This window comes from Poromitra crassiceps, assembly GCF_964638095.1.
Source record: "Poromitra crassiceps genome assembly, chromosome: 10".
Lineage (NCBI taxonomy): Eukaryota > Metazoa > Chordata > Actinopteri > Beryciformes > Melamphaidae > Poromitra > Poromitra crassiceps.
The window spans coordinates 51,123,976-51,150,459 of record NC_139631.1 but is presented as its reverse complement, the minus strand read 5'-3'; the positions used below and the strand labels follow the sequence as shown (position 1 = coordinate 51,150,459).

The 26,484-nt window shown below is 43.1% G+C and overlaps 1 protein-coding gene across 1 annotated transcript in view; it reads left to right on the top strand.

The window, feature by feature from the left end:
* LOC310784502 (extracellular calcium-sensing receptor-like) overlaps positions 1-24,936 on the top strand; it is a gene marked incomplete at both ends in the record, with an annotated part of 56,827 nt that extends 31,891 nt beyond the window's left edge. The window contains one exon of the mRNA XM_083645486.1: positions 24,023-24,936. Coding sequence (XP_083501612.1) covers positions 24,023-24,936 — 914 coding nt within the window. The remainder of the gene's footprint in view (positions 1-24,022) is intronic.
* Between the last annotated feature and the right edge of the window lie 1,548 nt (positions 24,937-26,484).

Here is a 26,484-nt window from a genome sequence, read left to right as displayed (position 1 = left end):
CAAGGTATAGCCACTCCCATATTCTTGGCGTGTAATAGCGAGAGGGCGGTCTTTCAAATGACGACCGGTGGCTTGGAACAGCTCATGATATTCTCTGACATACTCGCCAGTGGTGAAATTAGGTGTAAAAGGCCTCGCAGGATATGAATGACCATCGCAATATAATGCAATAAATTCAGTGTTGAGATTAAGGAAATTATAGGGATTTCTTGCATAATTCCCGCTATGTGCCTCGTTATCAACAAAAGCAATTATTATTAATTTGGGTATCTGACCATTGTATAAGTTTTCATGATTTGTCATCCTGAGGCCTCTCCCGACTGTCACTGTTTTCAGTGAAACCCTATCCATGGCATAGCGTGCATTGGCGTGCGTTAGCGCCCTCATGTGGGCAAGCCTGACAGCTGGGGAAATGCTAACTTTCTTCACATAGAGACTTGCGCTAAGTATATTCACCCCGATGTGTTTATCAGGAGTGGGTGACATGAGACAGAATTCATCTTTAGAGCGGATAAATTTCAGCCCCACATCAATGCCATTTATCATCAGTTTTTCCTGCATAAATAAATCGGCGTGTATAGGACAGATAAGCTCCAAAGTTTTACTTTCTGCAGTGTAGGTATTCCTACGCACCAGACCATCATTACCCGAGGTAAGAGATGTCCCATCCATAGCAGCAGCCGAATCTTTGATGAAAAGGGCTGTGCTGAATTGTGTATCCAATGTCTCTTGCCCATAATTAATAAGACATTCCAACAAGGCTCTGTATGGATATGTATTACTGGCTTGAGTAATAAGCCTATCACCAAGCTGAATGTCCAGTTGTGAGAATAGGCTACCACCTGGATAATTGATCAGGGTAGCTATATCATCATCAGCCAGGGCTACGCCGCCAGGCTTGGTGAGTTTCAGTCGGATATATAAATAGCTGTCATTAAAATCGATATATTGATCGTTTGATCCAGTAATTACGAATTCGATTGGTGCCCCAGTGGTGATTTGAGAAACAGGTGGAATTTCAACCCACGCAGCACGCTCTATACATGTCTGGGTTGGTGGTAGACGAAAAATATCAAGCTCACTCTTCATACACTCTACCGATTGGTTGTGAAGGAGTGACATTATTTAGAAGATGTCTCTGGTGTGAGTTTTAGCACGTCTACGTGGTTTGGTTGCTGTCTTTGGTCTGCGAGGAGCTGTGCAACGTCTTCGCTTATGTATTCTACTCCTTTTCTTAACGGGGCGATACCCCCTCCGACCACTAGATGGTGGTCTACGCTGGGGGTATGCCATAAAACCATTTCCGGTTTGGGGGTCAGGTCTTCCTGTTGCTTTTCTGACGATATTCTGAACTATGTCTCCAGCGATGCCTGATGCTGCAGTTTTAATATACGGTTTAGCAATAGAAAATCCGCGTTTAAATAATGGAACAGCCATCCTAAAAAGACTTCTAAACAGGCCACCTAGTCCCGCTCCATACTGTGTAGCGCTTCCAGAAAACCCCGCTAAATCTCCACCCGCCTGTTTAACATAGTAATCATAATAGTAATCCATCGCGTCATTTCCGGCGCTCTCATACGGCGTCATCATTATGCGTCAGCGTTTATAACCAACTGGTCTGAAATGTAATTTGATAAGGACTTTTCCGTATGCAAATGGAATATGCTTGTTTTGATCGTTTTTCAGAACCAGTTCAATGTCATCGATAACGTCCTTTGAGATAGGTGTGTAATGTACGGGATCCAATGATAGAGTGGTCACGCGTCGGTCCGTGTCTGATATATTAATCGTTCTGAGCAACTGTACATATTCGTCACCCACGAGTTGATGCTGGCATACATCTGAGTACACGAATATATTATAAACACCCGCGTCAATATCAGATTGATAATCAGCGGTCGCTGGTTTAGGAATGCAGAGGTGTTCTACATTTGGGCTCATTCCTAGGATAGTCGCCAGCCTTCCTGTACATATTATTTTTGATCCTGGGACGCCTCCGATTTGTACAAAATTAGTGACCTCGTTATAGGTTAATACTATAGGTGGGTTTGGGTTATTGAACACAGTCATGCATGTGTGGTTGAAGCGTGATAAAATACTAGGGATTGACCCATAAGTTCCTATCTGCATAGAAACGGTTCTGAAAATCTTCTTTTTGCCCCTAACATCAAAAACCATTATGTTTGCGTCCTCTAATGGAAAAGTAGGCCAAGACTTTGGGTATTGGATTTCTACCAAACCTACTTCAAAGGCTTCTCTAAACACTAATGGTTTCGCCAGCTTTGTCCGATAACTCCAGATTTTATTATTCGGATATATATCGATAGAGGCGTTACTGGGGAGCGTAACGTAGAAGCCAGCCGCTTCCGGGGTGGCCATGTTGTAGATGACGTAACGCGTTGCCTGTCACGGGGAGAGTAGCCGCCTAGCAGTCATCCACCCACTATAAATATTATATGGTAATCAAATCACGTTCATTAATCCAGGAATTAAAAGATTCTGGATAACCACGCCAACTGACATAGATTTGTCTTGCCCCCTTTGATTTACGTCGTTTGATTATTCTCTCTATTTTAAACGGCTTGGTCTCGTCAATAATAACCCTCTGCAGTTCTGCTTCATAAAAACACCCTTTTAACACCTCACCGGATAGATCCTTGATGCGATAGACCACCGGATGTCTAGCGACTCGCTCATATATTATGAAATATTCTTCGGTATATCCACCTTTATATCCTTTATCGAATATCCCTCTTTGTTTTGAGATCCGCACGTTATCTCCGATATTAAACTTGAACGAGGGGGTTGGCTCTGGGTGTTTCTTGTACAGTCTATTAAAAACTATGCGTTCATTTCCTTTATTTACTTGGCTGGGTGTCATCCCTATCGATCGGTGCTTGGCGTTATTGTAGGCGTAAACTAAATCACTTAGGTTATCAATGTATCTTCTTGAGTTGACAGCTGTCAAATATCGCCACATCCGGGATTTTATCGATCTATTCAGCCTCTCGACAACGCTGGCCTTAGTCTCATTAAATGTCGTAAAATGTTTAATGTTGTATTCCTGGGTTAGCTTTTTGAAATTACGGTTGAAGAATTCTGTTCCTTTATCTGTCTGTAATTTGATGGGAATACGGCCATCCATGAGGATACATCTGAAGGCCTCTGTAACAGCTAGACCCGTTTTATTTTTCAGAGGTTGAACCCATGCAAATTTACTGAATACATCAATACACGTTAATAAAAATTTAATGCCGTCATTCTCCATCGAATATTCAGACATATCTACTAAGTCTATCTGGAACTGTTTATCGATTCCCGATACAAATACTCTATTACGTTTGAAATTTCTAAAAACCGGAGTGTGTAGTGTATATGCATCTTGTTTTAATAGATAATCTTTAACGATGCTTTCATTCACCGGCCCCTTATCGTCATTTCTAACGGCATCACATAGTTTAGCAATGCTAGAGAAACCCGCGGGGTTAGCGGGATCTAGATAGATCTTGTCTAATCGCTGCTCCATCATGATCTGACATTATGTCAAACAGTTATATATCTTATATTAGAGCGTATCATGTGTGGCTATAGGCAACCAGCTAAACCGGATGTCACTGGGGGGCTACATGGTCAGACGCACAGTCCGTACTCAAAAACAACCCGGGGTGAAACGCATATATCAGATTCGTTCCTAGCGGAAGCCCCGCAATGTTGACTATGAATATACATCTATATATCACGCTGAAGCTAAAACACCAACAAACAAATGTTTTTTATCTAAAAATGTTTTTTTTTATTCCATAGACAATGTAAACATTCTTTTCTTATCAATCAATCTCAAATAAGCCATACATACATGTAAATGTTTATCACACAAATAATCCAAAATTAAATCTATGTTATGTCTAATACATACATCGTGCATGAATGCAAATATCACAACTAAATTACCTATGTCAAACACTTTACCCTCCTCAGAGAAAAACGAATCAAATATGACATCTGTAGACATGTTTGTATTATTACACAGTATAAGCATCTCATCCCAGCAAACATTAGAACGTACAAAATTCATATGATTTTTAAAAGTATCATCATCAAATGTATGGAAAATATCCTTTAATCTATTTCTAACAAAACAAACATTATTAGGGTAAAATATATCCGTTAACATACTGACTAACCACCACATGGCTAGTCTAAAAAAAAAAAAAAAAAAAAAAAAAAAAAAAGATATAGCCTATTATAGCCTATAATAGCCTATAAGTGGGAAGAAAAAAAATCAGGGGTTAGACTGAGCCCACACTACGAAACCCTCACCTACAAAATTATCATGTGGGAGGGATGTATTAATTGGATCAAATTCATCACATTTCCATCTGAGCCCCGTGGGGGGGTCACACATGTCTGCAATTATGGCCTCCGCTGCTCCCATTAATCGTTCGTTCGAATGAGTGTCCCCTGTAATCAACCAGACGACTCTAGCTATGGCTGAAACAAGCTGAGGAGAAAACACTAGATCGAATATCTCGCTGCCGTAAAGTCCAAATATGTCATCATCGTAGGCGAACACACATGAATGCTGAAGTTGACTGGGGTGGTCAATAATGCAACCATTGCACAAAAGTCTTGCCTTCGTCCATGCTGCTGCACGGATGCAACGTACAAGAAGGGCCCTGATCCCGCGCACCGCAGATATGTCAATGCGTTTTGGAGGTGGTGGTGGTATGTGCGTTGCACCTGTGGGGGTTGTCTCCTGGCTGGACAATCTGATGTGATGGTTTGAATCCTCATTGGCGTGCACCTGTGCCTGAGTTGTTATGAATGTGCGAGGCGGGGGTTTGTGGGTGTATAGGGGGCGATACTGGATGAGGTCATCGGTGTTATGATCTGTAAAACATAAAAGAGACAATAGATGAATTAGTGGTTTGTTCCTCCTACACATATACTGTAACACACACACACACACACACACACACACACACACACACACACACACACACACACACACACACACACAAGCCGTATCATACCATTTGGGTTCAGTTGACTGTTTTGTTGTTGTTGTCCTCCTCCTCGTCACTGGCGTCGCTGTTGCACTCCATATTAAACGCCAGTCTCTTTCTAATAGAGCTCAGAGCGGCGTGTCTCGCGTCTCTAGTAATGACTGCGTTAATTTTATGACCTATGCTATGCATTTTGTTCCAGTCGCCAAGCTGCATGAAAAAAATTGTTTCTACAAAATCCTCAGCTGGGATCTCCTTAGCCCCCGGCCTAAAAAAGCCTGTTTTCGGTAGGCCTTCACATAGATCGTTGCCTTTAAAATTATGACATACACCGAGATAAACAAATCCGTCCAGGATATCGCAGGGTCCAGAACACCAGCTGCGCACCTCAATCCTAAGTCCACCAAAACCATCCGACGCTCGCCACAGCCAGACCGGTCTATTCTTAGATTTTTTCCCATGCTCTGCTTTAATTGCTGGGCACACCTCTGTTCCCATTAAAAACATGAATGTACGCCAATCGGTTATAGATATATTGCCATGGACTTGAGATCCAAATGGACAAGGTGTTCTGCATAGAATAGCTTCATCATCAAAATACCTTGATGCCTGCTCATTCCACGCTTCAGGTGTCATTTGTGAACACGCACTGAAACACACAATGTCCTTTCTACCAATATCATGGCTAGCCCTTAGCAATAGCTTCTCACGTAAGTACTCGATTTTGTATTCATACCCGTGATTGCCGTCAAATTGAAATAACGCCTCTAGTTGAACAGTGCGCCTGCGCATAGGGGCACTGGGACAGGTAAGAATATTGTTTGCGTTACCTGCATGAGAAGCCATAATCAATTTTGTATTTGATTGAGATCAAAAAAAATGCCGCGCTGTTGGTCTCCGCCGTTTGTTGATGCGAGGGTCGATAGTAAAAATAAAACAAGCACACACTCTTGTTGTTAGTTGAGATCAAAAATGCTGCGCTCTGCCCTCCACTGCTTCTCTCAAGAAACTAACAGCTATGGCTTTGTGATTGTACTCAGCTGATCGCTCTCGTCCTTATAAAGGGAGGTGCTTCCTCTCGCGGAGTTGCGTCATAGAGGCGTTCAGCACGCAGCACGCCTCTTCGTGACAAGAGACGTGCTGCGTGCTGCACGTCTCTTGTCACGAAGAGACGTGGTGCGTGCTGCGGAAGTCGTTGGTGTTTCACAAGCCGCCTCCATAACAACAGCGAGCAAAAGAGATATTGCCCACTATGTAAAATGACCCAGCTGGGTTTGCATAATGATTGCTCAAATGTATTTCCCCCGAGATCAAAAAAAAAAACGGTGGTATTTGTCGTGAGCTGTGTTATGGGGTAAAATGGGGAAGTAGCCTTTGGATAACTATTGAAATAATCACTTTCCACAAGAAAAGTGTTTTTTAAGCACAAGGCAAAAAATGGAGAAGTACACTTTGCAGAAGTACTGAGAAATTGATTTTTACCCAAAAAGAAATCACTTCCCCTTTTCAAAAAAGCGGAAGTGCCCTTTTGAGGAAGTTCTAAAAATGTGTTTTTTATTTGTTTTTCAAGGGGTGCTAACCCTACACTACTACTGCCACTCAACCTGAACGCGTGCCTTCTGTGCGTCGAGTGATAAAATTGCTGCACCACTGGACTTACTGTGATCTGCGTATATGGTGTTGAGGAGGCGCCTGACATTAATGAAAGATAACTTATTCAGGATTAACCCTGTCTGGTCAGGATGAATGATGGCTGACAAGTGTTTATTTAGCCGGGTGGCCAGCATTTTAGTGATTACCTTTCTGTCAAAATTCTGAAGTGCTATGGGCTGTAGCTGGCTGGGTCTACTTCCTCCCTCTCCTTTTTTGAGACTAGGGAGAGTGTTCCAGGCAAGACTTTGTCCTTCTTAGAGCTAGATGTCATTCTGAGGAGGAGTGGAGCAATAATGTTGCAGGATTTCTTGTAAAATTTGGCACCTAATCCATCTGGTCCGGCTGGTTTGCCTGATGGAAATGATTTAGGCCCAATCCCAATTCCCCCCTTGGCTCTACCACTTAACTTAACTCTTAAGCCTCCGTTTTGTGCGTTCACGTAAAGTGGTAGTGAGGTCCCAATTTGTTTTTGCATCACGGTGAAGTGGGAGGTGTTAGTAGCCCTCGAACCGGCGATTTTCAGGACCCACACCAAGGGCTCAGAAGGAAATCACTATTAATCCACCAGAAATTAGCCAAACGTTACAAACAAACGTTTATATCTGAGTTTAATGTTGATACAAATTCATGCTGCACTGGTTTCCTGGTTTCCAGTTTGTGGAAGAGGAGACTGCAATCTTTGCAAATATCGAGTTTTGAAATGCATGTTTCAACATTCCGACCCAGTGATCCTTTGTATCGACATTAAAGGAAGACATTCATTTATTTTGTATGTTTTGTTTAGGTATTTTGGGACTATTTTAACATAGACAGTATGGGCGCTCACTTCAAGCTGGGAACAGTCGCAGCAGCACCAGCCAGCCAGCCAGTATCTGCAAGCATATCCGTGTAAAAAGCTTTAACACTGAAACGTGACTATGGAGATATAAAATAGATTATTTTTGGACACCTGACCATGGGATAGTTTAATGTCCCAATTATGAAGCAACCCAATCGTGAGAATAAAATGTAAAAAAAACTTAATATTATGTAGCTACAATATCAACTCAATCAATTTGAATAGGCTATACTATTGGGCTAGCCTATAATGTTATAATCATGTTTTCCAGTGACTCCTGAGCAAACCAGTCAACAAATAAAATAGTATAATTTAAATATTAATACAGTATCAACAATTTAATTAATTAATTTCTGGTAATATGCAATATGGTGACAAAATAGTGTATCTATATGAGAATCTGCAGACTTCAATCAATCTGTTTGAAGAAATAGCTTTATTATCTTTTTTTTTTTTTTTTTTTTACCTTTATTTATACAGGGGGAGTCTCACTGAGAGCAATGCTCTCTTTTTCAGGAGTGCCCTGTTCACATTCACACACACATTCATACCTGGAAGCTGACCAGTATAACCACAGTCTGATCTGCTGGCCACTGATCAGCTCCACTGGAGCGGTTGGGGATAAGGGCCTTGCTCAAACGCACCTCAGTGGTGGTAATGAGGGAGGGGCAAGCGCTGCCTTTTTCACTTTCCCCACCCAGATTTATCCTGCCGGTCCCGGGGATTGAACAGACGACCTTCCGGTCACAAGCTCGCTTCTCTAACCATTGGGCCACCACTGCAGTTGGGCAAAATGATGAGGTAATGAGTGGTGTCCCATTACCTAGGTGATTGTTTTCAATCCCTACCCCTTGTGGCTCTGTTTTGAAGGCCAAGGGCCAAAGTGAGGGACACTCAAAAACAAGGGGTAGGGGTAAAAATAAGAATTCTTTAATTCTTATAACTTCCGCCTTAATGGCGGAAGTTATTTCTTCCAATGTGAAATCAGAGTCCAGGTCCCTTCTGGCAACCACTAAGCTTGGGTGTTTCAAGAGGGTCGAAAAAGTTGTTCAGATCAGATTGACCACACTTAGACAAGTAGAGTTCATTGTAAAACTCCCTAAAGCGGCCATTTATATTTAAATGTTTTTATTTGCAAGGTAGAGTACAGTCCACATTGGTTGCAATCAGACAATCATATTCTCCAATGAAACAATAAGTAACTCAGGAGACTGTACACAGTCTCCCTCTATTTTCTTTTTCACAAATAACCAACACAAAAAAACCCAACAACAAATTCAGACAAGAAAAAACAAACATATATATATACACCAAGGGCGTCGTTTTGGTCTCAAAGTTGGTAGGGTCGAGGACGGCAAAATTCGACCAGATTTTTTTCGACATTTTTTTTTTTTTTTTTTTACCTTTTAGCCATATTTAGAGGAATATCTCATTTTAAATCAACATTAGGATTATACTGTTGTGATGTCATTATTCAGTATCTTCTCCTTTTCTCAATAACTTTCATCTCACCACCTGCTCAGCTCTCCTGTCGGCTGTGTTTTCACCACATTTCTTGACCCATGTGGTAGGCTAAACTTTGATTTGTAACTGTTCGTTTTTAGTCATTTCACCAAGTAAATGTGAGCATGATTGAGAGAGATTAAAAGCAGCACAGAGTAGGCTATCAGTAACCTGACACTGCCAGATGGACGGTATAGCTCCACATAGGTTTCACTAAACCAGTCGATCTGGGAATGAAGTCACCAGACCCGCTGACGGAGGCGGGCACTTTTTCCAAGCTACTTGGCAGCAGTGTTAATTTCGTCAACGATGACGATGACGAAATTATTTCGTCAACGCCCCTTTTTTTCATGACGAAGGACGAGACGTTGACTAGCTAAAAATAGCTCTTCTTGACGAAAATATGACGAGACGTATTGTTGTTTTCGTTGACGAAACGAGACGTGACGAAAACGTAGTGGGTGGGCTGTCGGACTTTCAAAATGCATGACATTTCAGCAGCAATTGCAGCAAATGCGTCCTGTCCTTGTTTGGTTGACAGCGTGTTCCTCTTGGTTTCTATATACTCTTTGCTGTTACCACACCCACCAGGCACAACGTGCTTCCGTGTTTACAAGCAGAGTTTACGTGGTGGCCAGCCTCAACCAACATGGTCAACACAGGAAGAGTTTGGTTGTCGAGAAATAGAACTGATTTATACTTTACCTATAATCCAGCGGAAAGGAAAACAGTGCACCGTAGTGACGACGACAGGCGGAGATACGCGATGTGTTATGTGGATATACAACGAACTTAAAAGAGGCACGCTACGGTAAGCTACACCCTGTTGCAAATGAATGGGCTGTTCGTTGGCTTGCTTGCGCTAACGTTAGTTAACAAGCTTGTCATGAGTAAAACTGCAGGGCTTTTGGTCACAGCAAGTGAAGTCATAATATTGTCCCACGTTTGAGTGAAACATATGGGGGGAAATTTAGCCATTCAGACCTGTTGCTGTCCCCCAGTGTGTCTAGAACAGCATATGTGGCTGCTGTATGTAACGTTAGCAGTTCATGTTAGCCAGCATGTTTATTTTGGACAATCTTAGTAGATCATCAGTAGCCTACAGCAAGGCAGCATTCCATCTCCATCGATTGTAGAGTCTCTGCTAGAGCTATCAAACTGGTAAGGAAACAAGTAAAGGTGTTAAGAGAGTTAACTATGAATTGCAGCCTGTCAACCTTGATTACAATTTCCAATACCTGTATTGACATAATTTAATTATTTTAAAGACATACATTTTTTGACTAAAACTAATGACTAAAACTTGACTAAAATGCAATGAGTTTTCGTCGACTAAAATTAGACTAAAACTATCAAGGATAGAAATGACTAAAATGTGACTAAACGAAAAAGCATTTTCGTCCAAAAGACTAAGACTAAGACTAAATCTAAAATAGCTGCCAAAATTAACACTGCTTGGCAGGTGATTGGATGACCCATCTGTCTATCACCGCTGGTGGATGTTAACTTCAACCAATCAGAAGGTGCCTGTGGATGATCTCCGTGGTATTCATTGATTGAGTCCTCACGGTCGTAAAGTCACCTTCGAAGCATTTAGTTAGATTATAACGAACTAGTTGTGTGGCTTAGCCTTCCCAAATGTTGAGGGTCGTTTTTTAGAATTTAATACATAGAATTGGGAACGTTACATTCAATTTCATTCAGACTGCCTGTCACTTCCGTGGCGGCAGCCATGTTGACGAGTGAAAAGAACTACAAAGACCATGTACCCACTACTTGCCCAGACAAGCCTAAGCCCGCCTACGGCCGCCGCTGATTCGTCGAGCCGGCATGGCTCGACCAATCATCTTAACTGCCTGTGCGGGTCCAGACCGTCACGGAGAACCAAATGAAATGTGAGTTCACGTGACGGGCGGTTTACCAGGCTAGGCTATCAGGGCTGAGAACTGAAACGACTATTCAGTAAAAACAACTTTGGTGATTCATTTATGTGCTGATGTGCGGTCGTTTGAGAGTGAAAGTGCACTCAGTACTGCACATAATAGCGTTTAATTGCGACTTTTTCACGGGCTGTTCTCACTATTACCATTGTACAACATGCTGATCACTTGGCTGATCACTTCTGAGTATAAAAGCATCTGCCCCAGCGCGAGGTCCGCACGGTGACTTGCGGAGCTCCACCTCACGGAGCTTGCTCGAGTATAATGAGCCCTTTAGTATGTGTGTGTGTGTGTGTGTGTGGGTGGGCGTTTGATTGGTCATCAGCCAAATGAGCCAATCAAACGTGAGTTTGGGAAAAAAAAGATTGGACTGGCACATTCAGTGGTGAAAAACAGGGGTAAATGTAACTTCATAATGCAAACTAATTTCACTCAATAATGGTAGGGTCAATTCTATCCTTGCAAAATATGGGAAGACAATCTAAATGACCTATATAACTGCACTTTAAAGATAATGCAAATAAGGTTGCTTAAAAGTGGGTAGGGACAATTTGGACCCCCTGAAATGTTGGTCATGACATGTCACAACCAACCCTATGCAAATGGATGCCCTTGATATATATACACACACACACACACACACACACACACACACACACACACACACACACACACACACACACACACTCCAATATTACAACAATGAAAGTGCTTGTAAAGGTTATGCATTGCATGGCATGGGGTCCCACACGAGTCACCCATCATCCCTAACCTCGTCAAGGTAGGCCAGAAACAGGCCCCAAACAACCGAAACTCTCCAGAGTTAGTTGGTTCTCAGGAACCTGTCTCTCCATCTGTATGACAGAGATCAGAGCCAACCATAGCTGAAAAGATGGTGGGGAGGGGGACTTCCTTTCCTGTAAAATGAGTTTCTTGGAAATGATTGTCCCCTGTGTCAGAGATTGCTGCACAGCTGTAGGGAAGTTCAAAGAGGAGTCCGAGCAGCCGAAGGTGGCGAGTTCTGCCTCCGGCTGAAGGGCTACCTTGTAGGCCTTAGAGTACCAGTCGAATACTTTGGCCCAGAAATCAGTCAGTGAAGGGCAAAACCAAAAAGCATGAGACAGAGTGCCCTCCGATACACGACACCTGTCACACAGTGGTGAGACAGATGGGTAAATCCTCTGCAATTTATGGTTAGAATAGTGAAGACGGTGAGTGACTTTAAATTGAATGAGTTGGTGTCTACTATTAACTGAGCAGAGTTGTATCATAGACAGACTCCTATTCCATAGAATGTCAGATAAGTCAATGCCAAGTTCCCCCTGCCAAGCGTCCCTAATCCTCTCAGTAGAGGCTGTGGTACAATTGTCAAACAGACAGACAAATCTAGAAATAAGATGCTTGGAGTGAGGAGGGCTTAGCAGTACATCGAAAAAGGCATGTTCATTTGGGAGCACTCCAAAAGAGCGAATCTTGGATCGAACATAATTTCTGAGTTGCAGGAATCTGAGCCAGTTCGTGCCGGGCAGCTCAAACTTCCTCTTTAGTAGATCAAAGGATGCAAAATGGCCATCTATGAATAGGTCTTTGATGGAAACTAGCCCCTTCTCACTCCAAGCATGGTAGTGTATGTCTGACCATGGAGGCAGAAAAGTGTGATTGAAACAAATTGGCGTATAGACAGAAACATCTGGTAAACTCAAAACACTCCTAATTTGGTTTAAAATTCTGACAGAGTTTTTAACAACAAAACATAGATTTCCCAAAGTCCCAGGGTTCTCCAACCTAGCAAATAGCATAGCTGGCAGTGAAGAGTTGCCAATAGAGCTGGCCTCCATTTTCAGCCACAGGGGAGCCCCGGGAGACAAATTACCAGGGGTCCCCTGATGCAAAAACATTAGAGCCCTAACGTTAGCAGCCCAGTAGTAGTGCCTAAATACTGGTAAGGCCAGCCCTCCTTCAAGCTTAGGTTTTTGCAAATGCATTTTTGAAATGCTATGGTTTTTATAGTTCCAGATGTAAGACAGAATTATGGAGTCCAGTTTTTAAACCAGTGGACGAAAGATAGGAAGGTTTTGACATGGATAAAGGAACCTGGGAAGTGAAACCATCTTAATACAATGTATGCGACCAATCATAGACAGAGGCAGGGTTTTCCAGTTTTCTATACACTGTTTAAGTCTTAAAACAAAATCATCAAAATTCAACTTAAATATTAGTTTTGGATCTTTGGGTATAGTCATGCCAAGATAGGTGAGGCGATCCTTGGCCAATTTGAATGGGATATTTTCCAGAAAGCCGGGAGTGAAGACATCAGAGAGAGGCATAAAGTCACACTTTGTCCAGTTAATTGTGTATCCGGACAGCTTACTGAAGGAAGTGAATAATTCTAGGAGAATGGGGATTGATTTTTCTGAATTGTGTAAATATAATATTACATCATCGGCATACAAACTGATACGCGTTTTAATAAGACCGACCTCCAAGCCTGCAAGGCTTGGGTGACTACGTATTTTTAGGGCGAGGGATTCGAGCGCGACGGCGAAGAGGGCCGGCGAGAGAGGGCAACCCTGCTGGATCGAACGAAGTAGTGGGAATCTGGTTGACTTGTCACCATTGCTTATAATGGGGCATGTTGGGCTAGCATATATGAGCTTTACCCAGGATACGAATGATTCGCCAAACCCAAATCTGCATAGCGACTCAAACATATAAGGCCACTCACCAATTTCATCAAATGTGCCTCAAACACTGACTTGGACTCAAGGATGAACTGATTAGATGTTGGTGGTCAAAGTTCAAAGGTCAAGGTCACTGTGACCTCTCAAACGCCATTTTCAAGATTGTTAACGCAATATCTCAGGAATGCCTTGACTGAATTTCATCAAATTTGCCTCAAACATCGACTTGGACTCAAGGATGAACTGATTCCATTTTGGTTATCAAAGTTTCAAAGGTGAAGGTCACTCTTCGAATTTGCCTCAAATGTCCACTTGGATAAGGACATTTTGGTGGTCAAAGTTCAAGGTCACTGTGACCTCACACACCCAATTTTCAAGCTCTGTAACGCAACATCTCACGAGCGCCTTGACGGAATTTCTTCCAATTTGCCTCAAATGGCGATTTGGACTGTAGAATGAACTAATGGCTGAGGCATAAGTCCACGTTGCGGTCGTTCTAGTTTAGAATAAGGGAGATGTTAGCTTCATATAGTGTTTTAGGCAAGACATTGTCCTTCTTGGAGCTAGATGTCATTCTGAGGAGGAGTGGGGCAAGAATGTCGCAAAATTTCTTGTAGAATTCAGCACCAAATCCGTCCGGTCCAGCCGCTTTGCCTGATGGGAATGATTTAATGGCAGAGGTTATTTCTTCTAATGTGAAATCACAATCTAAGTCCTCTCTGGCAGCTTTACTAAGTCTGGGCGTTTCAAGAGGGTCAAAGAAGTCATTCAGATCAGACTGAGCAGCATCATATGAGTAGAGTTCACTGTAAAACTCTCTGAAACGATCGTTTATCTCTTTTGGGTTAGTCAGCAAGGCGCCCCTCTTTGATTTGATAGAGAGGATTGACCTGGAATCTTGGGCACCCTTAAGCTGCCGCGACAGAAGCCCCTCTGGCTTATCTCCCAATTCAAATTGTTTTTGTCTCAGCTTTAAGAGTGTATTTATTTGACCACCCAAGATGCAGTTGTATTCATACTTTGGGCCCTATTCTCCCACAGGCCTTAGGCGCAAAAACTAGCGTTAAACGCAAAAAAAACGTGCCTTGCGCCTGCCTCGGGAAGATAGCAACATGGTTTTAGGCCCCGAAATGCGCTTTACGTCAAAGAGGCATGGCGCAGTGCCAGAATAGGCCAGAATGGGCGTTTTGGCCTTAAATACCGGCCTAACGATATCTTCCCCCCTGGCGTTAATTTAGCGCTTTTCAAAACCAGGCCTTATTCAGTGCGCCGCGGATATTGTGCGTATTTACGCACAGCTCTCCTCTGCCATCTCACACTCTCTCCCCCCCTCTCTCTCTCTCTCCCGCGATGGAAAAAAAGTAGTTATATCTAGTAGTTATATATATATATATATATGTAGTTTTGAGCCCCTGTCATTCAGAGGCTGTCCCCCTCTCTCTCTCTCACTCCCTCAAATCTCCCAGCATGCATTGAGACTAATACTTTTGGAGAATAAATATCAACCAAATCAGCCTAAATTGCCTAAAGTGGTAGATAGAAATAATGTTTCTGTTCACACAACATGCAATTCTCGAACATTTCAATATTGGCCAAAATAAAACATAGAAATCCAAACACAACCCTATGTGAAACATATGTACCCCAGGTCGTATATAGATCCCTTGCAGATACAATGTGATTTAGATGAGAGACAGCCGTAACACGGTTCTACTGTGATGTCCTGTGATGTCTGCTCCACTCCAATAAGATTAGGCTTACTTCACATTTACTTTTACAATAAAAACACACATTTATGCAATGACTTTACATAATGTAGGCTATATTTATTTGCATCATCCTACCTGTGCAGCAGGGGAGAGAAAACGATATCATTCTGGACATTCTTTTCACTTTGATCTTGCTATAGTGTAGCGTATTTACATGCTTGCAGTATTTAAACTGCAGTTAGATTGGTTTGAGAAGGATAATAATATGGAATAATAGCCTATATATGGAGACAGACAGACGGGGATGAAAGGGAGGGGGGGAGCTTTTCTGACCGGACTGGATCGCTCAGTGGAATTGGAGCTTAAAAGGGAAGCTTGTGATTCGTTTACTGCACTTCTCCAATGACCAGATTGTGCATAATTTTACGCTTAAAAGGCGTGGTTATAATGCTTAACACATTGAGTGCCAGCGACGCCATATGGCGTCATTAGAAATTTACCGTAGAGTGCCAGCGACGCCAAATGGCGTCAATAACTCGAAATTGTTTTTTTGACGGGGGGGTGTCCATCTCAGCTTCTTACATCGCCTCTTACAATATCAGAGGTATTGAATGTGTCTAACCTATTTTACAGAACCCTTAGGTGGCGACAGCGCTCTCCAGATGAGAGAACGTGAAGTAAAACACACAGAAGAAGTCATTGGGGAAAAGGAAATCGCATCGCATCCGTCCGTATGCAGCGGCTTCATTGAAGCATAACGTTTAGCTGTGCCCCTGCAGCAGCCAATCTGCTATCACAATTGAGCACCTCGGTGTCCGCTGCAACAGCCTCCGTGTCCGCTGCAACACCCATTCGCATGATCAGCCATGGATTTGTTATTATTCTCAACTGGAAGCATGAGAGCTGGTACACGCGGCTGTAAAAAAGCTGGATCTAGCGGACTTTCAGTGCTGAGCAGACGCAGAGCAAACAGCAGAGCCAAGCAGAGCAGAGAGACACTCCTCCCACAACGGGGGGGGGGGGGGGGAGGAGGAGGGGGGGAGGTGGGGCACGCAGAGCAGCACACACTGACCCAGACAGCAGGACAGGGTTGGCAAACGCAAGCCAGAATATCCGATGCCCACCAGCAGCAAAAGATCAGCAAGAAGCTGCAACCAGCAGCGCACGCAGGGGCCAGCGCTGCTGGTTTCAGCTAAAAATATTATTCTTCCAAACAAAATTCCCTTGCCTTCACTGTTTTATTGAAGGAAATTATTTTTGAGGTGTGACTACATCAGAAAATTAGCTTCAGAGTCAGTGATGTGCTTGAAATGTTTAATTTCACAAAAGGCTGTTTTTCGTTCAATCAAGCTATCTTCTCCGGCTCATAACTAAAGAACGGAAAATGGGATCAATAAACTTTTTTTTGCAGGTGATAGAAGAGAGTCTCATCGTTATTTGTGCGTGTTCAGTGTTTACATAGTAATTATTAAAGAAATTATATGACTGTTTTAAAATGCATTGCGGCCTATGTGGCACAGCAAGCAACCTTTTGCCCAAGGGCCGTGGCACTCAAAGTGTTAAGGCCGCCTGTAGCGCCGACACCAAAATATCGAGTGGGCTGGTCCACGCCCATCAATCTGCGCTGCGCCGGGCGCTGGGCGCAGGCTATAAGCCGATGCAATGATAGAGCCCTTTAGCTTCAGTATCTTATTATAATCTTCTGAAAATTTTTAGACTTGGTATGTCGCTTCAAGGGCAGGGAGAGCATTTTCAATCTCCAATAGTCGCCTCCGTTTCCCCTTTCTGTCAGCTGCTTCATATGAGATTATATTCCCATGAATAATAACCTTTAATGTTTCCCATAATGTAGAGTCTGAAACTTCACCGTTATCATTGACTTCAATAAAATGTTTTAATTTAGTGGTAGGCTAATATATTCTATACATTTTCCTTCAGTGAGTAAAGAGGGGTTGAAACGCCAAGAGTAGGTTTGTTTGGGGAGAGAGAGACATAAGGACAATGTCAAGGGGCTATGGTCAGAAATCAGTATGTTATGGTATTTTGTATCGGTGACGTGGGATATCAATTGAGAATCTATTAAAAAGTAATCTATTCTCCTGTATGATTTGTGGGCATGGGAGTAAAATGAATAGGCTTTATCAATGGGGTGATGAACCCTCCAAGCATCGACTAGGTTTCTAGATTTAATCAGATTATTTAGGACATGTACTGATGAGATATGTGGGGGCGGGCGGGGGGATAGTCTGTCTAAATACGGGTCTAAGTAGCAGTTCAGGTCACCTCCAACTATTATATTTGAATTGATGGTGTCAGGGAGTAGGTCGAAAACTTAAAAAAAAAAAATTGGCTTGTCTGAAATTGGACGATAAATGTTGAGTATTGTTAACGGAAATGAATTCATGGTTCCAGAAACTAAGATGTATCTTCCAAAAGGGTCTGCAGTGATGGAGGTGAGCTGAAATGGGATATTTTTTTTTAACAGGATGGCTACACCACGAGCATGGGAGGAAAATGATGACTGAAATGCCTGTGACATCCAGCTACACCTCAACTTAGGCGGCGTTAACACCCAAAGCGCTTTTTTCAGTCGGAACGCTATGAAAATCATGTTGAGAGCGCTTCCATTGTGCACAAAACACGGAGCGGTTCTTTTGTGCTCCGTTTGTTGAAAATCCCTCGGGAGGAGAAAAGATAGGAAGAGTGAAAAAGACGATCAGGGCGCTTTTCCTCAATGTTCAACTTTTTATGCCTCCGCCGCCGGCGATAGCCAGGCCGGAGGCATTATGGATCCGGGTTGTCCGTCCGTCCGTACGTATGTCCATCCGTCCGTCCGATGTTCAGCGCGATATCTGAGGAACGCCTTGGTGGAATTTCATCAAATTTGCCTTAAACATCCACTTAGGCTCAAGGATGATCTGATTAGATTTTGGCGGTCAAAGGTCAAAGGACAAGGTCACTGTGACCTCTCGAACGCCATTTTCAAACTTGTTAACGCAATATCTGAGGAACGCCTTGACGGAATTTCATCAAATTTGCCTTAAACATCCACTTGGACTCAAAGATGAACTGATTAGATTTTGGTGGTCAAAGGTCAAAGGTCAAGGTCACTGTAACCTCTCGAACGCCAATTTCAAGCTTGTTAATGGGTTAGGGTTAGGGTTACACATCTGAGGAACGCCTTGATGGAATTTCATCAAATTTGCCTTAAACATCCACTTAGGCTAAAGGATGATCTGATTAGATTTTGGTGGTGAAAGGGCAAAGGTCAAGGTCACTGTGACTTCTCGAACGCCGTTTTCAAGATTGTTAACGCGATATCTGAGGAACGCCTTGACGGAATTTCATCAACTTGCCTTAAAGGAGAATTTCGTTTTTTTACACCACGGTCCTCATTTCCAGCTTAAAATATGATGTTTTCTACCCCAAAATACTTTTGGGTTCATTCGGATCCCCACAGAAGATTTGTCGCACCGAGTACACTCCTCAAACACTCAAACAGGCTAGAATGGGAGCCTGCGGGGCATGCTGCACGCGCTCTGTAAATGACACTTTTTCGGTCACATCGCGGTTCATTCTGGTTGTAAATATAATTATTTAGCTAATAGCTAGAAGCTAAGCTAACACCAACACAACAGTCAACGTTGATCTGCCCCGGATGGGGTTACAGTGCTCATCTTCTTCTGTGGTTTCTCTTCTTACCACACTTCTTCAGAGAAATCACAGAAGAAGAAGATGAGCACTGTAACCCCATCCGGGGCAGATCGGAGCCGACTCTTTCGTTGTTGCCAAAGAACGTTGGCAGCTCCAAAAACACTATTGGTCTGAATGGCCCCTAATGTTCTTGTGTAGGGCTGATGTGAGTCTCTTGAAGGAGGACTATGTCTGCTGACAGTGATCTGAGATGTCTGAAAACGTTCTCCCTTTTAACCGGTTGACCGCTTGACATTCCATGAGACCATTTTTATCTCCCTTTCCCCCAGCTGAATGTTACCCTGAGACCCGGGCATTTACGACAGGAGGATTTGTGCCCATAGATGTAAAATGAAATGGAGTGAACACACACACACACACACAAAACATGAACAAAAATAAAAATGTAAAAGCATTCCCATCCCTGGGACTCCACCTAGTGGAGTATCCCACTCCCACAATGCTTACTTTCTTCTTTTCACAGTAACACGCAGCTGCAGAGCCTCTGCGTATCCTACCTTATTCTTCTACACAAGTTCTAAACCTACATACTAACACACTAGGGGTGGTTCCCAAAACTAAAGAAAAGAAAAGAAAGAAAGAAAAAACAGTATCATGAAGGTGGGCTATCCAAAGTTAAAAGGATAGCACATCTCCAGCTCCAACACAATACCTGCATACGAGTTCCCACCCTCCTTCTTGTTTAACGAAAGAGTGATAAAGGCAAAAAAAAAAAAAAAGCTTATCTGCGACCCCAATAGCAGTGCTGCCGCCATTTTGGCCTGAAAGGGCCACGTCACGACCAATAGCACAACAGCATAACATCGTGACACCAAATCAGAGGCGGCGCTAGTGGAAGCCGATGTTACCCCGTTTCAGCTTTGTTCTTATCAGCGTAAATTCTTTGATTTAAGAGGGGGGTAAAGATCGGCGTCATATTAAAGCGCAGTTACACCGGTGTCGCAGTGTGTGACGTAAAACACTGAACAATCGTACACTCTTTGGTAACTTTGCAAAATTCCTTTAAGTATTAACCTGCTAACTCTGATCGCAACATCAGTGCTAGACGTGACAATAATCCCCAAGTTAAACTATAAGTGCATACGTGCATCATAGAAGGAGATAACTTTAGAGTATAGCGCTGTCAGTTCATGAAATACACATACAATACAAATACATTGTTAACTAGAATAGTAAGCACAAAACACCAGAGTGCCTACAGGCATGTGTACTCACGCGGGACCATCAGAGTTACGAATACGGAGAATCTGATCGGCTCCCAACGCACAAAGAGGGAGAGATGGAGAAAGAAAAACAAAACAAAACAATCCAGTCCGTTCGATAACGTCCAACAGGCAACATTAGTGTCCAAGAGAAAACAAAAGGGAGAAGAGACCGTATTGAATTGTCCACGCATTACATTAACCACTGCCAGCTGGGTTAAAATAATAATAATCAAAAATCCCGCAAGCCCGATCCTCCTCTTGATGGGGAAAAAAAATAAAGAAAGTCAGGCAAAGTTCCATCTGGTGTGAGGGTCACAGGCAGCGTTCATCCCATGCTGGTAGCGTTAACGATCACCAGAAGCATGTGCTCAGGTCAAGTGTTGGTCGTAAACCTTTGTGCTTCTGAAGCAGTCTTGAAGTCGTAGGTCTTACCCTCAAAAATCCACCTTTAGGAGAGCAGGGTAGGCGAGACGGAACTTGATCTTCTTCTCGTACAGCAGGGATTTTATCCGGGCAAACGAAGTGCGTTGTTTGGATGTGTTGACACCGTAGTCTGGGAAAAGTAATACTTTCCGTCCATGCCAGGTGAGCTGGTTTCGGTTGCTTCTCAGGGCCCTGGCTTTATCCTGATAGTAATGGAAGCGGACAATCATTACTCTGGGCTTCACAGTAGGACCGGGACGCTCTTGGCCAATCCGGTGGGCACGGTCCAACACTGGGGGTGTAGGATAGACATCCTTGCCAAGGATCTCCACAAAAAAATCAGCCATAAACTTTACAGTGTCTGTTCCCTTCGCTTTTTCTGGGATGTTAACGATCCACAAATTGCACCTACGGGATCGGTTTTCGATATCTTCCGCTCGGCTAGCGAGAGCTTCATTTTCAGAGCTGAGCGTGTCACAGGTCTTTTCCAAGGCTGCTACCGTGTCACTATATCCAGAGAGGGCCCTCTCTAACTCCGATATGCGTTTACCATGGTCAAGGGTGGTTAACTGAACAGCATCCAAGGATTTCTTCAGTGGCGAAAGGGCACTTTGAACTTTTTGAACACTATGGATAATTTCTTTCATGTCTGTAACCAAAGCTGAGCGGAGACTCTGTAGGTCGCTCGGAAGGGTTACATGCCGCCATTCCGACGTGCTGCCACTCCGATGTTCCGCCACTCAGAAATATTGCCACTCAGAAATCGCGCCACTCCGATTTTCATAAGGTCCGCCACTCCGAACTTGATTTGACTTCCAGTTCACGTTCAGGCAGCTGAACCTTGTTCAGACAGTCAGGCACCTCTCTCAGATGCTGCTAAATGGGTTGCCTTGAATCCTCGAAATGATTGTGGAGCCCAACAAAATTAAAATAAAGACGTGTTGTTCAAAGACCTCGTTCAGACAGTCAGGCACCTCTCTCAGATGCTGCTAAATGGGTTGCCTCGAATCCTCGAAATGATTGTGGAGCCCAACAAAATTAAAATAAAGACGTGTTGTTCAAAGATGTTGTTGGTGCTCCCTCTAACTCCACAATGTGCAAGATAGTAATAGGCTATGTGTCTCTATAGGCGGGTGCACAACGCACACACCCTGCTTGAGAGCAGCGCACACACATGCTGACACGCCCGCGGGAACATAGTGTTGTCCCTCCATGCGCCCTGCAGCTGTGTAAAATGTCATACGAAATAATTATAAATTCCAATAGGATAAGCTTGCCTGATTCACTGAAAACAATTAAACAATAACGAAAAATAATAATATCCTAACGAAAATAGAAGTCTAATCAAGTAAATAGCCTTCAGAAAGCATCAGTAAAAGCCCAGTTCTGCTGCGCTGCTGAGACGCACAGTGTGCGACTGAAATGTCTGCACTTGTGTGCCATATTCCACAATATCCAAACTTCGGAATGGCGGATTATTTAGAAAAAAGAGGAAGGGCCGACATTTCGAATAATGAAGCCAGGAATTTTCGTAATGGTGGGACCTATGAAAAAAAGGTGAAGGACCGCCAGTCCGAATAATGGAAGTTAACGTTCGGAGTGGCAGGGTTTCGGAAAGGCAGACAGTTACCGCTCGGAAGCGGCTACGACTGTGTGTCGGGCAGGTCCTTTGGAACTCCCTTGCCCGGCATGGTGGCTGCTTCAGTCTTTGTCTTTCTTCGTCTTGGTTCTAGTTGAAGCGTAGGTGGTGGTTGAGTGCCTTATTTACTTTGTTTGTCCATGGGCATTACTTCATGGGAGGTTATAGAACTTCATTCTTACTTTCCAGTTTAGACGTGATAAATGGAGCTTATAGTTTGAAACAGCGGGAGCCGCCACCCCTCCGCGCATCCTCTCTCTTTCACATCAGACCGGAAGTCCACACCGGGGACACCCTAATAACAGGGAATTGGCCATCTAAAGCGGCCATTTATCTCTTTGGGATTAGTCAGCAGGGTGCCCATCTTTGAGGATTGACCTAGAGGCCCTTGAGCTGCCGCGCCAAGAGCCGCTCGGCTTTATCTCCCAATTCAAATTGCTTTTGCCTTAGTTTTAAAAGAGTATTTATTTGACCACCCAGGATGCAGTTATATTCATAGTTTAGCTTCAATATCTTGTTATAATCTTCAGATGATTTTTAGACCTGGTATGCCATTTCAAGGGCAGGGAGAGCATTTTCAATCTCCAATAGTCGCCTTTCTCTTTCCTTCTTGGCAGCAGACTCAAATTAAATTATATCGCGAATGACAACCTTTAATGTTTCCCATAGTATGGAGTGAGATACTTTATCCGTTATCATCGAATTCCATCAAATGTTTTAATTTGGTGGTAATATATTCTATGAATTTCCCTTCAGCGAATAAGGGGGGTTTGAAACGGCAAGAGTAAATTTGTTTGGGAAGAGAGAGACTTAGCGACAACAAGAAGGGGCTATGGTCAGAAATCAACATGTTGTAGTATTTTGTATCGGTGACATGGGAGATTAGTTGAGTCTATCAGAAAGTAGTCTATTTGTGGACATGGGAGTAGAATGAGTATTATTTGTATATAGGGTGTTGAATCTTCCAAACATCCACTAAATTCCTGGATCTAATCAAGTTGTTCAGGACCTGCAATGATGAGATGTTTGGGGGCATGGATACTTCAGATTCTGCTTTAGGTCTATAAGTTCCTGGTCACTTGATGTAGCCTTGGACAGAAAACCAAAGGAAACAAAATGGTCATTGAAACAGTTTAACATTACAGCTCTATCATAGACCATTCCATCACCCTTTGTAATGTGTGGTGGTAATTCAAGATTGTTTTCAAAATTCATGTGGATTCTTTAAATGTTTAGTTGTATTTGATACATAGTAATCAGATTTGTGTTTCCTAATGAGGTGTGTACACCTATTTCTTAAAAACTGTCAAATGGTCCTAACCCTACCCTAAGCCTAACACAGCCACATCCCCACAGACACTGCCCTTACCCACCCATTAATCCCAAGCTCTCTACTCTCGACTTTTCTATCCCTAGCTACGGCCCCTTTTCCCCAGCCCCACGCCCTTCCTTGACCTCTCTCCACCTCCTCCTACCACCCACATCCCCTTAGCCAACCCCTGAACCCTGACTCTCTACGATCTTCCTATCCATAGCTACAGTCGTTTTCCCCTAGCCCCGCCCTTTACTAAATGTCAATGAGTGACTGACCGAGTGAGTGAGTGTCCTGACTTTGGCATTTTCTGACCCCAGCCTGGCCTGCTGCCACCACCGTGGGAAAATAAGGGAGCTACTCAGGAAATGTAATATCTCTTTTGATTTTAACTTGTAGATTCCATCACCTGTGAGCGATGCCATCCTGAATTCTGGTCAAACGAGAAAAGAGATGACTGTGAAAAGAAGCACACAGAGTTTCTATCATATGAAGAGATTATGGGGGCACTGCTAACGGCGGCGTCCCTGTTAGGAACTTGCATGACTGCTATGGTGGCTTTCATTTTCTTCAGATACAGGAGCAGCCCCATAGTCAAGGCCAACAACTCTGAGCTGAGCTTCCTGCTGCTCTTCTCCCTGGCCCTGTGTTTCCTGTGTTCTCTGACCTTCATCGGCCGGCCCTCTGAGTGGTCCTGCATGCTGCGACACACAGCATTTGGTATCACCTTTGTCCTCTGCATGTCTTGTGTTCTGGGGAAAACTATAGTGGTGTTACTGGCCTTCAGGGCTACACTTCCAGGGAGTAATATCATGAAATGGTTTGGCCCTGCTCAGCAGAGACTCAGTGTTCTGGCTTTCACTCTCATACAGGCTCTGATTTGCATACTTTGGCTAACTATCTCTCCTCCTTTTCCTTTCAAGAATTTTAAACTCTTTAAAAACAAAATCATTTTGGAATGTGCATTAGGCTCAGCTGTAGGCTTCTGGGCTGTGTTGGGGTATATAGGAGTCCTGGCTATGTTATGTTTCTTTCTAGCTTTTTTGGCTCGGAACCTGCCTGATAATTTCAATGAAGCCAAATTTATCACCTTCAGCATGCTGATATTCTGTGCTGTCTGGATCACCTTTATCCCTGCGTATGTCAGCTCTCCAGGGAAGTTCAGTGTTGCTGTGGAGATATTTGCTATTCTGGCCTCCAGTTTTGCACTACTAATCTGTATTTTTATTCCAAAATGTTACATAATCTTATTGAAGCCAGAAAAGAATACAAAAAAGAACATGATGGGTAAAATGCCATCAAAATCATCATGATGAGTGAATATAATAGGCGTAGTAGAATAACAAGAACGTGTTTCATTAAAAATACATTTCATTCATGAATGCAATAGGGTACTCTTATAATTAACTGTGGTTGCTGTCATTGACATTAAACCAAATCATTTATACAGTATCTTATAAAAGACAGTTTTTCTGTAGAGCCTTATGTCAAGTTCCATCTGGACAGAAGAAAAAGGTCCTTGTGTGCACAGTTACGATCTGGAACGTTGCCCTTGGCACTGGAGACTGGTAGGTTTAATGCTACCCCTGAAGAAGGCAGACTTTGTTTGCTCTGTGACCTGGGTGAAATTGAGAATGAGATTCATTTTCTATTCTATTGTACTGTCTATGATGAGGTAAGGGAGATACTGTTCAGTAAAATGTCCTCTATTTATGATGACTTTTTTGAGATGGACGATTATGAAAAACTTGAGTTGTGTTTTAAGAAAGGCACTTTCTTTATTGGAAACTTTCTTTCCCAGGCATGGGAGCTAAGGCAAAATGTTCTGTTCAGAAAATGATGTAATGATTTTGTTTTGCTGATATGGTTTATGTTATGCTGTGATTTAGTTTTATTACTGCGGCGTTGGCGTATGTTGTACTGCATAATATATCATATGTGTGTCTTGTAAGCCCATGAGGGCTGGGCACTGTCAAGTGCATGACACATTTAATAAAAATCAATCAATCAATCAATCAATCATATACTACTTGTTGTTGTTGAGGTTCATTTCTCACACTGGCAAACCCAATGCCCTTTTCTTCTTATTATTTTTCTTCATTCTTTTGAAGAACAAATGTTCTATCTTACACTTGAATCGGAATGTCAGCCATTGAGACACTACTACAGTTTCTTCATTCACAAATGCATTGTCTTTTTGGAACAATAAATTATTGTATTTATGGTATTGTACTATTTTATCCTATTACAAAATTGCCTAGGCACCCCCCCCCCCCACACACACACACACACTCTCACACACACACACACACACACACACACACACACACACACACACACACACACACACACACAGCTACCACACACAGACACCCCCCCCCCCTCTCTCAAAGCCTTTATTTTTTGTATTGAGTGATACACTTTAATAAAACACTCATCATATTATATCAGAAGTTCTTTGTTTTGTGTTCACAATCAGTGGCGCTGGTAGGGTGACCAGATGTCCCGCATTGTGCGGGACTGCACAGCATTTTCAAGATTTTTCAAGCGTCCCGCAAATTGAGACGTTGTCCCGCATTTTGATCGTCTGGCTCCAGTTTTCAAATGCGCGTTTCTAAAGTCTGGCTTATGAAGGCTGTGTGTGGTCTGTGGAGAAAGCAGGGAGAGAAAGCTGTCATGACGGGGCGGGCTATGTCTGATGTCACATGTCAATCAAACTGGAGCGGGTACACGAGGTCCTGGGATCAAATCAAAATAATGCAGGCAACCGGGGTACGCCCACACACCACCACAACACGGAAAAGAACAGCGAGTCGATTTGACGCTGCGCGCGGAATATGAAACATGGAAAGAGAAAGGGA